Consider the following 14946-nt stretch of genomic DNA (forward strand, 5'->3'; position numbering starts at 1 on the left):
CATTGTAAATCGCGCCAGATCCGGCGCGATGCGTTTTTTTTTTCACCGCACAAAAAAACGTTACGGCTGCCGCCTAGGCTAAATATGCCGCATCCGGCAAAAAACAGACACAGAGCAAGGCCATGTGGCACAATACGGTGCTAATGCAAGTCTATGCGGGAAAAAAACGCAACCGGCGGCAAAAAAAAACCGGTTGCATTTTTTCTGCAATCCACCGTATTGTGCCGCACGGCAAAAAACGGATGTGTGAAAGCAGCCTTATTGGGAGCCCCGGCTCCCTGAGACCTAAGTGCGGGGAGCCCCAGCTCCCAATCATCATGATGGCAGCAGTAACGCCCATCAGTACAGCAGCTTGGACGAAGAAGAGCTGCTCTGCTGACGTGGAGCAGGTAAATCGCCATCGGAGCGCCCAATACAACAGCTCGCTAGTGGCCTCTGTCAGCAACTACCTGCCTGTTGTTTTTTAGGCACAAAAAAAAAGAAAAATCCTACATAACCTGTAAGTTTTTGCCTGTGGAAAACCCTGACTATTAACCCCTTTTAATTAGAAATGCTTCTGTTTGATGATGGTCATTTTGAGCCTCGGGTAAAATATTTGGGACAATGAGTGCCCTTGCACCTGATTCTGCTGGAGCGGCTGGAGGGTGCAGCAGATGGCAGTGCTTGACCTGCAAACTGTCCCCCAGGGCGGAGAGCCTGGAAATGTGTGTTTTTGGTGTGGTTTCATCTCCAGGAGGAGCTCTGCGCCTGCACAGTGAGCACTTTGTGATGTGTGACCATTTACATGACTCCTCTGTAGTAGGTGTAAGCGGTTTGGCTTTATGAGAGGTGTTGGGTGACACTGGAGCCCACCCTCCTCTGCCCACCCTCCTGACTGCTCTCGCCCTGGTTAGGTTTCCTAGACTCCATTTCTCTGCATGTCCAAGAGTCATAAGGAGAAGAAGGAGCAGACGCCCGACATCTCGATGGTGTCACTAAATGTGAGTATTCTGGACTTCGCTTTCGTTACTTTTTTACTCTGTTTTTTTTTTTTTCTTTGAACTTCTGTCCAAATTTTACTGCCAAAGTCTGATAATCCGGTGATTCCGGTCACACGTCTCGGGTCGGTCGCTGACGGACAGTTTCCATCTGATACAGGTAGACTGAGCTTGTTTGACATGTAGCCCTGTACATATTGTGGGGCTGCGGCACAGAGGGCATTCTGGGACTTGTAGTACACTAGGATGGAAAAAGCAAAAGGGGACGTGTATGAAAATCTTTTGCTAGTCCGTTTTGCTACTGTAGGTAATGTGCAGGTGTTATGTACTTTTTTTTTTTTTTTTTTTTAGTTTATACAGTATAGGTGCCTGTACCCCATTACACAGGGTTATACTGTATAGGTGCCTGTACCCCATTACACGGGGTTATACTGTATAGGTGCCTGTACCCCATTACACGGGGTTATACTGTATAGGTGCCTGTACCCCATTACACGGGGTTATACTGTATAGGTGCCTGTACCCCATTACACGGGGTTATACAGTATAGGTGCCTGTACCCCATTACACGGGGTTATACAGTATAGGTGCCTGTACCCCATTACACGGGGTTATACAGTATAGGTGCCTGTACCCCATTACACGGGGTTAGACAGTATAGGTGCCTGTACCCCATTACACGGGGTTAGACAGTATAGGTGCCTGTACCCCATTACACGGGGTTAGACAGTATAGGTGCCTGTACCCCATTACACAGGGTTATACTGTATAGGTGCCTGTACCCCATTACACGGGGTTATACAGTATAGGTGCCTGTACCCCATTACACGGGGTTATACTGTATAGGTGCCTGTACCCCATTACACGGGGTTATACTGTATAGGTGCCTGTACCCCATTACACGGGGTTATACAGTATAGGTGCCTGTACCCCATTACACGGGGTTATACAGTATAGGTGCCTGTACCCCATTACACGGGGTTATACAGCATAGGTGCCTGTACCCCATTACACGGGGTTATACAGCATAGGTGCCTGTACCCCATTACACGGGGTTATACAGCATAGGTGCCTGTACCCCATTACACGGGGTTAGACAGTATAGGTGCCTGTACCCCATTACACGGGGTTAGACAGTATAGGTGCCTGTACCCCATTACACGGGGTTAGACAGTATAGGTGCCTGTACCCCATTACACGGGGTTAGACAGTATAGGTGCCTGTACCCCATTACACGGGGTTAGACAGTATAGGTGCCTGTACCCCATTACACGGGGTTAGACAGTATAGGTGCCTGTACCCCATTACACGGGGTTAGACAGTATAGGTGCCTGTACCCCATTACACGGGGTTAGACAGTATAGGTGCCTGTACCCCATTACACGGGGTTAGACAGTATAGGTGCCTGTACCCCATTACACGGGGTTAGACAGTATAGGTGCCTGTACCCCATTACACGGGGTTAGACAGTATAGGTGCCTGTACCCCATTACACGGGGTTAGACAGTATAGGTGCCTGTACCCCATTACACGGGGTTAGACAGTATAGGTGCCTGTACCCCATTACACGGGGTTAGACAGTATAGGTGCCTGTACCCCATTACACGGGGTTAGACAGTATAGGTGCCTGTACCCCATTACACGGGGTTAGACAGTATAGGTGCCTGTACCCCATTACACGGGGTTAGACAGTATAGGTGCCTGTACCCCATTACACGGGGTTATACAGTATAGGTGCCTGTACCCCATTACACGGGGTTATACAGTATAGGTGCCTGTACCCCATTACACGGGGTTATACAGTATAGGTGCCTGTACCCCATTACACGGGGTTATACAGTATAGGTGCCTGTACCCCATTACACGGGGTTATACAGTATAGGTGCCTGTACCCCATTACACGGGGTTATGCTGTATAGGTGCCTGTACCCCATTACACGGGGTTATGCTGTATAGGTGCCTGTACCCCATTACACGGGGTTATACAGTATAGGTGCCTGTACCCCATTACACGGGGTTATACAGTATAGGTGCCTGTACCCCATTACACGGGGTTATACAGTATAGGTGCCTGTACCCCATTACACGGGGTTAGACAGTATAGGTGCCTGTACCCCATTACACGGGGTTATACATTATAGGTGCCTGTACCCCATTACACGGGGTTATACAGCATTGGTGCCTGTACCCCATTACACGGGGTTATACAGTATAGGTGCCTGTACCCCATTACACGGGGTTATACAGTATAGGTGCCTGTACCCCATTACACGGGGTTATACAGTATAGGTGCCTGTACCCCATTACACGGGGTTAGACAGTATAGGTGCCTGTACCCCATTACACGGGGTTAGACAGTATAGGTGCCTGTACCCCATTACACGGGGTTAGACAGTATAGGTGCCTGTACCCCATTACACGGGGTTAGACAGTATAGGTGCCTGTACCCCATTACACGGGGTTAGACAGTATAGGTGCCTGTACCCCATTACACGGGGTTAGACAGTATAGGTGCCTGTACCCCATTACACGGGGTTAGACAGTATAGGTGCCTGTACCCCATTACACGGGGTTAGACAGTATAGGTGCCTGTACCCCATTACACGGGGTTAGACAGTATAGGTGCCTGTACCCCATTACACGGGGTTAGACAGTATAGGTGCCTGTACCCCATTACACGGGGTTATACAGTATAGGTGCCTGTACCCCATTACACGGGGTTATACAGTATAGGTGCCTGTACCCCATTACACGGGGTTATACAGTATAGGTGCCTGTACCCCATTACACGGGGTTATGCTGTATAGGTGCCTGTACCCCATTACACGGGGTTATGCTGTATAGGTGCCTGTACCCCATTACACGGGGTTATGCTGTATAGGTGCCTGTACCCCATTACACGGGGTTATACAGTATAGGTGCCTGTACCCCATTACACGGGGTTATACAGTATAGGTGCCTGTACCCCATTACACGGGGTTAGACAGTATAGGTGCCTGTACCCCATTACACGGGGTTAGACAGTATAGGTGCCTGTACCCCATTACACGGGGTTAGACATTATAGGTGCCTGTACCCCATTACACGGGGTTATACAGCATTGGTGCCTGTACCCCATTACACGGGGTTATACAGTATAGGTGCCTGTACCCCATTACACGGGGTTATACAGTATAGGTGCCTGTACCCCATTACACGGGGTTAGACAGTATAGGTGCCTGTACCCCATTACACGGGGTTAGACAGTATAGGTGCCTGTACCCCATTACACGGGGTTAGACAGTATAGGTGCCTGTACCCCATTACACGGGGTTAGACAGTATAGGTGCCTGTACCCCATTACACGGGGTTAGACAGTATAGGTGCCTGTACCCCATTACACGGGGTTAGACAGTATAGGTGCCTGTACCCCATTACACGGGGTTAGACAGTATAGGTGCCTGTACCCCATTACACGGGGTTATACAGTATAGGTGCCTGTACCCCATTACACGGGGTTAGACAGTATAGGTGCCTGTACCCCATTACACAGGGTTATACTGTATAGGTGCCTGTACCCCATTACACGGGGACAGGTTGTCCTGATTTACCCCGACATCAGTTTCAGAGAAGAGGAATCAAATTTGTTGGATTTCTCTCTCCAAAGCTGTCAGGAACCTACTCCTCTCTCCCCATTGAAAATACATGCACACCTACTTTAAGTGTTTGGGTATCTTTTAGCCACAGATGCAACTTTTCTGGATGAGTATGGAGAAATGGGAGAAAAGATCAGGTCCTGTCCTCTATTAAAGGGATCAGATTTTAGGCAGGTATACAAACTTAGGGAAGGGGGGGATTGGTGTGGAGGGCAGCATTTCACTTTTCACTACTCATTTTCTAGATTACACGCCATTAACCTATGGCAGTAGCACCCATACACAAGCTAGTCGCACCCTACGACCATAGGGGACCTCTTGGCTGTCCTCCGACCATCTGTATAAGGATCGGGCAGTTGGAATCCAGTCTGTAATTTGTCCGTCTGGGAGATAAGCCACGGCCAAATGATTCTCCCTTATAGAGAACAGAGGAGGACTTGGCTGAGCCGAGCGTCCTGTGTACGGGGAGGGGGGGAGGCGTAAGCTGACAGCCATCGAATGTGTATGGCCGGCATAAGACAGCAGACATCATCACCATTAGCGTATACTCTTGCAGTCAATAGAAACTTGACCTAATCCCATATCCCATCTCTGACATTTATCCACGTAAATATTGGATAGGTGCACCCGTCTCAAGAAATGGGTGCCATATTGCACCTGTATGAATGGAGAGGTCTTTAGGTTCTTGAGATGGGCATGTCTCCCAAATCAGACATTTTAAAACCTATCCATATGAAATGTATCAAACCTCTTCATTAACCCTTTACTGGTACCAATGTGACCCCCCCCCCCCCACACTCCCCTCCTCCCCCATGCAGATTTGTACAATTACTGATACTAATAGTAATACTATTGGAAACCTTAAGCTTTGATATGGTTGTAAAAAGCGAAGGAGCAAGTATTCTGGAAAGTTTGCAGGTCCAAGCCTCTAAATTTAATTTTTTTTTTTTCGGTTTCTTGCAAACTTTAAAAGATGAACTTGAGAATTCGTTTGTTTCACACTTGTTACGAAATGTTCCGTTTCTTGTCTTATCAGGGGCTCGAGGCTGGTCCTCCTGAGATGTAGGGTAGTGTCTTGGTCAAGAGGAAGGCAGAATGACAGCACAGATAACACGCACATGGCCGCCTGTTATTACCGAGTCATAATGGGTCTCCTTATGTTTATGGCTCATTTTAATGTGTTCCTTCTATGAATTCCTATAGAGATGCCGCCCTCCTCCAGACGTCTTTAGTAGTCTTGAGTAGTGAGCTGGAATATACGAGAACAGAAGAGGGGTCAGATCCGCGGGGAGGGGGGACAGGTTTAGTGTCTTTGTACCATCCTCGTGTCCCGGTTGTATATCTCACTTGTGTAAACTCTGGTTGGGTTTGTGTTCCCTACATGAGAGGGGTCAATCTCGCGTCCCCGCATTGTATACAGCTTTCACACTTTGTTTAATCATCAATCTGCTGGAAATTGATGAGTTTATTCATAATGTCATAATTAACACTCGAGCCAGGATCTGCGGCCATATTACGTGTGATGGAGGCTCCAACCCTACATCAACTCTACGTTTCCGGTCCCCGGTGGTCTTGGCTCTTGTATTATAAACTCTATTGTTTGCCTCGGTACTCCCAAGTCTACTTACCTTTAAAATAAATTATTGTACAGGACCCGTAGCCTCCGATCAACCCATACGGTCTTCAAGACACGTTATGGAGGTGTCGGGATGTGTAATACATGCGGCCCAGGGACCTCCATTGTGCATGGACCCAAACACCTGGATGGTTCCTCCATTTAGCGCTTTATTATGGAGAATATGTTCCCATTTTATTTTTTGCATCCAATGCAGTAGGAAATGTAATTTTTTTTTTTTTTTATCTTTAATTCCATTTTAAAGGGGTTGTACAGGATTAGAAAAAAAAATATAATAGCGACTTTCTTCCAGAAACTGCACCACACCTGTCTGGAACTGCAGATCAGGTCCAGTAAAGATTTTTCCACAAATGATAACTGAGCAGAATTACAAAACTTTTCTTCATGTTATCACCCTCTTCTTGGAGATGTTTCAGATTGTGAGGGCTGATAACATGAGGAAAAGTTCAGGAACGCTATACGGTATATGAGGCTGTGGTGCACTAGCAGACACCACCCATAGAGAGATGTGGTGCTGGTTTTGGCACTTAATCTAGACCCTATTGATTTAGGGCCTCCCATTAATTTGCTAAAGCAGTGAGTGAGTAAAGAGCATCTCTCTGGAGGACCCAATGTGTCTGTGCATTGAATGGACAAACCGTAGAATTCTATGGGTACCATTTCATGCTCCGGTTTCCCCTATGTTGGCTCTGTAGGAAAATTGAAAACTTATCACTTGTTCCATCAACAAATCATCAATTCACCTACAGTCATATGAAACAGTTTGGGCACCCCTATTAATGTTAACCTTTTTTCTTTATAACAATTTTGGGTTTTTGCTATTTCAGTTTCATCTATCTAATAACTGATGGACTGAGGAATATTTCTGGATTGAAATGAGGTTTATTGTACTAACAGAAAATGTGCCATCCGCATTTAAACAAAATTTGACCAGTGCAAAAGTATGGGCATCTCAACATAAAAGTGACATTAATATTTTGTAGATCCTCCTTTTGCAAAAATCCCAGCCTCTAGTCTCTTCCTGTAGCTTTTAATGAGTTCCTGGATGAAGGTAGATTTGACCATTCCTGGTTACAAAACAATTCCAGTTCAGTTAAGTTTGATGGTCGCCGAGCATGGACCGCACGCTTCACATCATCCTACAGATTTTCAATGATATTCAGGTCTGGGGACTGGGATGGCCATTCCAGAACATTGTAATTGTTCCTCTGCATGAATGCCTGAGTAGATTTGGAGCGGTGTTTTGGATCATTGTCTTGCTGAAATATCCGTCCCCTGCGTAACTTCAACTTCGTCACTGATTCTTGCACATTATTGTCAAGAATCTGCTGATACTGAGTTGAATCCATGCGACCCTCAACTTTAACAAGATTCCCGGTGCCGGCATTGGCCACACAGCCCCAAAGCATGATGGAACCTCCACCAAATTTTACTGTGGGTAGCAAGTGCTTTTCTTGGAATGCCGTGTTTTTTGCCTCCATGCATAACGCCTTTTTGTATGACCAAACAACTCAATCTTTGTTTCATCAGTCCACAGGACCTTCTTCCAAAATGTAACTGGCTTGTCCAAATGTGCTTTTGCATACCTCAGGCGACTCTGTTTGTGGCGTGCTTGCAGAAACTGCTTCTTTCGCATCACTCTCCCATACAGCTTCTCCTTGTGCAACGTGCGCTGTATTGTTGACCGATGCACAGTGACACCATCTGCAGCAAGATGATGCTGCAGGTCTTTGGAGGTGGTCTGTGGATTGTCCTTGACTGTTCTCACCATTCTTCTTCTCTGCCTTTCTGATATTTTTCTTGGCCTGCCACTTCTGGGCTTAACAAGAACTGTACCTGTGTTCTTCCATTTCCTTACTATGTTCCTCACAGTGGAAACTGACAGGTTAAATCTCTGAGACAACTTTATGTATCCTTCCCCTGAACAACTATGTTGAATAATCTTTGTTTTCAGATCATTTGAGAGTTGTTTTGAGGAGCCCATGATGCCACTCTTCATAGGAGATTCAAATAGGAGAACTACTTGCAAGTGGCCACCTTAAATACCTTTTCTCATGATTGGATACACCTGCCTATGAAGTTCAAAGCGCAATGAGGTTACAAAACCAATTTAGTGCTTTAGTAAGTCAGTAAAAAGTAGTTAGGAGTGTTCAAATCAAGAAATTGATAAGGGTGCCTATACTTTTGCACCGGTCAAATTTTGTTTAAATGCGGATTGCACATTTTCTGTTAGTGCAATAAACCTCATTTCAATCCAGAAATATTCCTCAGTCCATCAGTTGTTAGATATATGAAACTGAAATAGCAAAACCCCAAATTGTTACAAAGAAAAAAGGTTAACATTAATAGGGGTGCCCAAACTTTTTCATGTGACTGTATCCATATCTTGTAACCTACGCTGTAATCCATTTTAGATCTTCCCACCATTGCGTCCATCTATGAAAGCATGCACATTAAAGGCTGAGTCCAGCAGAGGTCTTCTCTTACATACCGAGGGTTAGAGTGTCTGCCCGCCGGGGGATCAGCAATGTTTACCACCAACTACAGGGATCAAGTTCCATCCACTAGTGAAATTCACTTCTGCATGAAGCTCATAAATTGAAAAAGTAATAAAAAGTTGAAGGATATTAATTGCTTTTATGCACCGTGAAGCATATCCTATAAGGGTTTTCTAAGTATTACAAATAAATTGTTACTTTCTTCCAAAAAAGTGCCACAGGTTGCATATGGTATTGCGGTTGAACCCTATTAACGTCAATGGAGATGAGCTGCAATACCAGAAACAACCTGCGGACAGATATGGGGGCTACATTTGGAAGAAAAAAAAGCCATCTGCGTGGAGTTTTGGTTTAAAAAAAAAAAAAAAGAAATCAATTTTATTTGTTTTCTTGCAATAGTAGAATAGAGTACAGAATGAAGAAAATAAGGGTCAACAAATCAACCTAGCAAATGACAATCTCTACAGTTTATCAACCAAATATCTATCACTATCATCAAATTTGCCCCTTCCCCTTCTTTGTCAGTGTATATTTTCCATTGTTCAATTTTCGCTGCCCTCCTTCAGCCTTCCTTTATAACTTGTTACAAACATTACTTATAAACACTATCCCTCCCATTTTCCCCCCTCCCCTCTCCATGCGACGCGACCCAGACTCTAGCCAGCTATACTTTCAGCGTGCCCAGGGACCCGGACAGATCTTCCTTCATGGTGGCTCAGTGGTTAGCACTGCAGTCTTGTGGTGGCTCAGTGGTTAGCACTGCAGTCTTGCAGCGCTGGGGTCCTGGGTTCAAATCCCACAAAGGACACCATCTGCAAGGAGTTTGTATGTTCTCCCCGTGTTTGCGTGGGTTTCCTCCGGGTTCTCCGGTTTCCTCCCACACTCCAAACCCATACTCGTAGGGAACCTTGTGAGCCCCAATGGGGACAGTGTTGCCATTGTATGTAAAGCGCTATGGAATTAATAGCGCTTTATAAATGAATAAATATTATATTATGTACCATTCAGTGGACACAAATGTGGACATTATTTGTATTATTTCATCTCTTGAACATAAAACGTTTATAAACTTTCTCCATTTACTAAAACATTTTGCTGTCATCCTCCCTACACCTCTCCACCATCACCTTCTCCAACATAAGCGTTTTTTTTCAATTGACTAACCAGCTCTTCTTTTGTTGGTATTTCCTTTACCTGCCATTTTGCTTATCATTACTATATCATGGAAAAGGTTTGGTAACTTGTCCCCCCCCCCCCCACCTCCTCCTTCCTCTCCCTCATCCTGATAGTGAAATACCCAAACCATTGCATCCATCTCCACGTTTCTATTCCAGATTTTCCTCACTACCCCTTGGACCTGCTTCCAAAATCTGTCAATCCTCCCGCACTGCCATAACCCATGATACAGATCTGGTTTTTTTCCGCACCACATTTTGGACAGCTCATCAATTTGTCTGGATGTAGAGCGTTCAATATGTTGAATCCATAGATGGCTCTATACATGACACAGAAAGCACCCTAAGGTAAACTACCTGGGTATTTTGAAGAAACGCTAAGAAATAAATTCAAGGTTTTTTCATTCCATCATTTTTTATTTTTTATTCAAACAAACACCACACCACAAAGGAGATTATGTTACATCCAAAAAACTGTCACAGGTTAGAAAGGTTTGGCAATACATATCCTGCTATGCAGTAATCATCAATTTTTTAAAATTTTAGTTTTTGATATATATATATATATATGGTTTGATTCATACAGTGCAGCGGCTTATCATACTGGCAAAAAAGGTATTAAATTTTTGCCTCTGAAAATATCAATTAACCGGCTGATTTTTACATGTAAAAAGCAGTAATAGGGGACATGAAATATCGGCCTCTATTTTGTGGACATATATCTAAACATAACACCAAAGGACTAGGGGAGAAACTTCCATACCAAATAGTCTAATATTATGTTCAAAATACCTCACTGGCAAAAACAATTTTTTTATATACTACTAACAGCCGATAAATAGATAATACTAGCGGTTTCACCTAGGTTTAGGCATAGAAGCAGTGACACACTGATAGCCTTATATGTCCGACAAATGTCGCATGGGTTTAGGCATACAATACTGTGACACACTTCTGCCTATCAGTCCACAAGCAAAGCCGTAACCAGCCTTTTGCCACACAAAGCTGTAATAAGTGTGGCCAGACACTAATCTAAATTCACAGTGTATGACCGATAGTATCACACAGCACCGCACGAATCATATATACCATATTGCTTTAACATCATTGTACATTGAGACGTTAGCCTAACTCTAATAATACCTGAGCAGTGGATGACTCTCTCCTTTCCCCGACGTACGCACGTTTCGCGCCAGCTTTCTCAAGAGGGGCATGCCTCTCAATGTACAATGATGTTAAAGCAATATGGTATATATGATTCGTGCGGTGCTGTGTGATACTATCGGTCATACACTGTGAATTTATATTAGTGTCTGGCCACACTTATTACAGCTTTGTGTGGCAAAAGGCTGGTTACGGCTTTGCTTGTGGACTGATAGGCAGAAGTGTGTCACAGTATTGTATGCCTAAACCCATGCGACATTTGTCGGACATATAAGGCTATCAGTGTGTCACTGCTTCTATGCCTAAACCTAGGTGAAACCGCTAGTATTATCTATTTATCGGCTGTTAGTAGTATATAAAAAAATTGTTTTTGCCAGTGAGGTATTTTGAACATAATATTAGACTATTTGGTATGGAAGTTTCTCCCCTAGTCCTTTGGTGTTATGTTTAGATATATGTCCACAAAATAGAGGCCGATATTTCATGTCCCCTATTACTGCTTTTTACATGTAAAAATCAGCCGGTTAATTGATATTTTCAGAGGCAAAAATTTAATACCTTTTTTGCCAGTATGATAAGCCGCTGCACTGTATGAATCAAACCATATATATATATATATCAAAAACTAAAATTTAAAAAAATTGATGATTACTGCATAGCAGGATATGTATTGCCAAACCTTTCTAACCTGTGACAGTTTTTTGGATGTAACATAATCTCCTTTGTGGTGTGGTGTTTGTTTGAATAAAAAATAAAAAATGATGGAATGAAAAAACCTTGAATTTATTTCTTAGCGTTTCTTCAAAATACCCAGGTAGTTTACCTTAGGGTGCTTTCTGTGACATAGTTGCTTCTTTGAAGGCTAATTTAATATGTTTTTGGACCTTGTGTGTTTCTAAGGCTCTATACATGAGCCTGAATTGGGTATCCCTTAAGTTCTCATTCACAATCTTCTTCCTCAACACCATCCATCCTTTCAAGATCTTCTCCTCCCCCTCTTGATCTCCCAACTGCCTTGCCCACCCTTCCAAAATTTTACCTGATATGTAAGGCTAGGTTCATATTTCCATTGTTTTCCATCAGTCACATGCGTTGTTTGACGCTTGTGACTGATGCGTTGTACAACGGGTGACAAGAATTGGAATTCATTGTCACGAGAAAGCGGATTCCGTTGTAAAACGGGTGATCGTTCACAATAGCCGGCGGCCAGCTTTTGAGAGCGATCAGCTGATTGGCCGGCTTTTTAGAGCGATCAGCTGATTGCCCGGCGTCTGGCTTCTGTGAGAGATCAGCTGATTGCTCACAGAAGCCGGCGGCCGGACGATTAGCTGATCGTTCGGCCGCCGAGAGAGAGCATGCGCAGTGAAATCAAAAGGATTCCGCTGCTCAAAAAACATTACAGGCTGCGTTCCTGCCGCCCGACGGTCAGTCGTTCCATGACTGATCAGTCGGGCGGAGGGTGCAACGCAAGGGCATCAGTCTCAATCCGCCGCTCATACAAGTCTATGGCAAACAACGGAATCCGACAAATGGATTGCGTTTATCAGAGCGGTGGATTGTGACTGATCATAAACGGAAATGTGAACCTAGCCTTAGGGACAAACACTTCTCTCATAAAGACTTGATATATTTGTGACACTGATATCCCTTAATATGATCGCATCCATCTGATTTGCCTCATATTCGTTATTTATGTTGTGTAGTTTATTCAATATCCCTTGTTTCACCTGCTCATACTGGAGTCTGGAATGGGCGCAAGTCATACTTCACTCTCCACTCCTCACTCCTCATCCATCTCCGTTCTGTATCATGTTTTTTTTTAGTTCTAATCCCTTTCTCCCTCCATTCTTTAAAAAGATAATTTTCCCTTCCCTGTGGAAAGTCTGGACAAGCCCACATATTAAGGAATTTAGAGATGTTCCAGGCTAGCCTAAACTTTTTGCGTTTTGTTTTTGAAATAGTGGAGAACTTTTTTTTAATTAACACCTGCTCCTTAGAAAATGGTAAACGGGGTCTTAAAAGTAATTGCGTAATCTAAAGGCATTCTCACATGAGAATTTACAAAGGCAAATCTTAATTTACAGCGGACTACCTTCTTCTGGATAGTTATTTTGCCTCTACATGTCTAGTCTTCACTGACTATGGATGGTTTCAGGTGGTTGTAATGCTGCCACATTTCAGCATCCAACATTATGATGTGCTCTGCACCTCTCCAGATTGGGACTACATGGCGACATTGACAGCGGCACAAGTCACTGTATGTGCAAGCGGATGAGGTCACGTTGGAAGGTGCAAAATAAAAAGCTGGAACAAGTTGTTTTTTGCACATTGCAATACAACTACTTTCACTGCGCCGTGTTGCGATTTGGCATCAGATACGGCGATCTTTCAACAGTGCAATCTGTATTGAGACCAAAGTCGCCGTGTAGCCTGAGCCTAAGACCCCTTTCACATTGCGTTCCTTTCCCCGTTGAGTGGTCCCATCGGGGCTTCCGTCTGAACCCCCCGGCAAAACAGGTTCCGGACGCAAGTGCCGACGGGACCATTGACTATAATAGAGCACACGGTGACTCCTTCTGCACTATCTTGCACAATTTTCGAGAGTATATGCTTATTGGAGGCGGACACCCAGACACAGTTAACGTCTGGATGTCCACCTCTAGAAAGTGTATACTCCCGAAAATTGTGCAAGGCAGAGCACATGGTGACTCCGTCTTTGCTCCGTTATAGTCAGTGGCCCCATTGGCGCATGGGTCCGAAACCCACATTGCGTGGGGGTTTGGATAGAAGTCCCGATGGGACCACTGAATGATCACAACGCAGTGTGAAAGCGACCTAAGGGTTTGCTCACTTCTGTGTGTGTGTATGTATACGCAGAGTGCAATCCAATTTTAAAAAAAAATTGCACGCACACCAATGTCAAACAAGGCTGAGAGGGTTTTCCTCAGCTGTTTTCAGCTAGAGATCTCAGTATGGTGGTATAACACAACGAGACTCGTCAATGGATAAGAGAAAAAAAAATCGGACTTCACACCGACCATCAATATGCTGACGATTTTTTACGGATACGTTGCTATTCTGCAGCATAGAGCACTGTAAATAGAATGTTTGAATAATAGCTGCTGAGGAAAAAAAAATGCATAGACAAGAAAAAAATTGCTCAGTTGCATGACATACAGATTTAATTCGTCCTACTCTCCTGGATGAAAATCGGAGCAATTTTATTATATCCAGATGTGAGCAAACCCAAAGTCATAAAACCAAATTAGAGCTTTAATGTGCCCATAAACATCAGACTATTGTAGAACTAGCATGAAGATTTCAGCAGAACTGACTATCTAAAGAGTACGAGGGGTGTCCAGATGCCCTAGCAGATATTGGGCTGTACGATTCAATATGCCCAATCCTTTCATCCTTCCTAGAGATAAATCCTGGCTAGAAATCTATGGAGGTGGCCTACCACCTCCTCACTTTTGAGAATATGTGCACGCTAAGCCATCTGTAGGGATAGTTTTTGAGCGAACAAGTGTGCCAGCAGCCGGCGCTGCTCGGATCCGGACCCGCTGTGTGGCTCGAGGGATCCACCAGACCCGGGGGTCACGCAAACGCGCCGAATGAAAAGGGGGGACGTAGTTGTACGGCCTTGGCCGTATTTAGTTTGTGACGCCACCCACAGTGTGTTGTGAAGTGGGACACCACCGCTGCTGTTGTGAGATACCCGGGGGCGATGTAGTGGCAGTCGGATGTTAACCCCTCTGTGGGTAGGGATGGTTGCCCCGGGGCCCAGTGTCTCTGTGCAGGGTATGGTGATGGCAGGGGCTTGCGCGCCCGGATGGACCAGGGGATGTTTGGTTACTCACA

At 44.6% G+C, this 14946-nt stretch overlaps 1 protein-coding gene across 4 annotated transcripts in view; it reads left to right on the plus strand.

Annotated features, from left to right (window-relative positions):
• The window catches only part of ANO1 (anoctamin 1), a 197200-nt gene that overhangs the window by 104851 nt on the left and 77403 nt on the right, over positions 1-14946 (plus strand). The window contains exon 1 of one of the 4 annotated variants that reach the window (XM_075326425.1): positions 867-980. The exons of the other annotated variants lie outside the window; for them this stretch is intronic. Coding sequence (XP_075182540.1) covers positions 918-980 — 63 coding nt within the window. The 5' untranslated portion in view covers positions 867-917. Of the gene's footprint in view, positions 1-866; positions 981-14946 lie in introns of those variants that run through there. 4 annotated transcript variants of the gene reach the window in all.

Source organism: Anomaloglossus baeobatrachus, chromosome 10 (assembly GCF_048569485.1).
Source record: "Anomaloglossus baeobatrachus isolate aAnoBae1 chromosome 10, aAnoBae1.hap1, whole genome shotgun sequence".
In the NCBI taxonomy this organism is placed as follows: Eukaryota; Metazoa; Chordata; class Amphibia; order Anura; family Aromobatidae; genus Anomaloglossus; species Anomaloglossus baeobatrachus.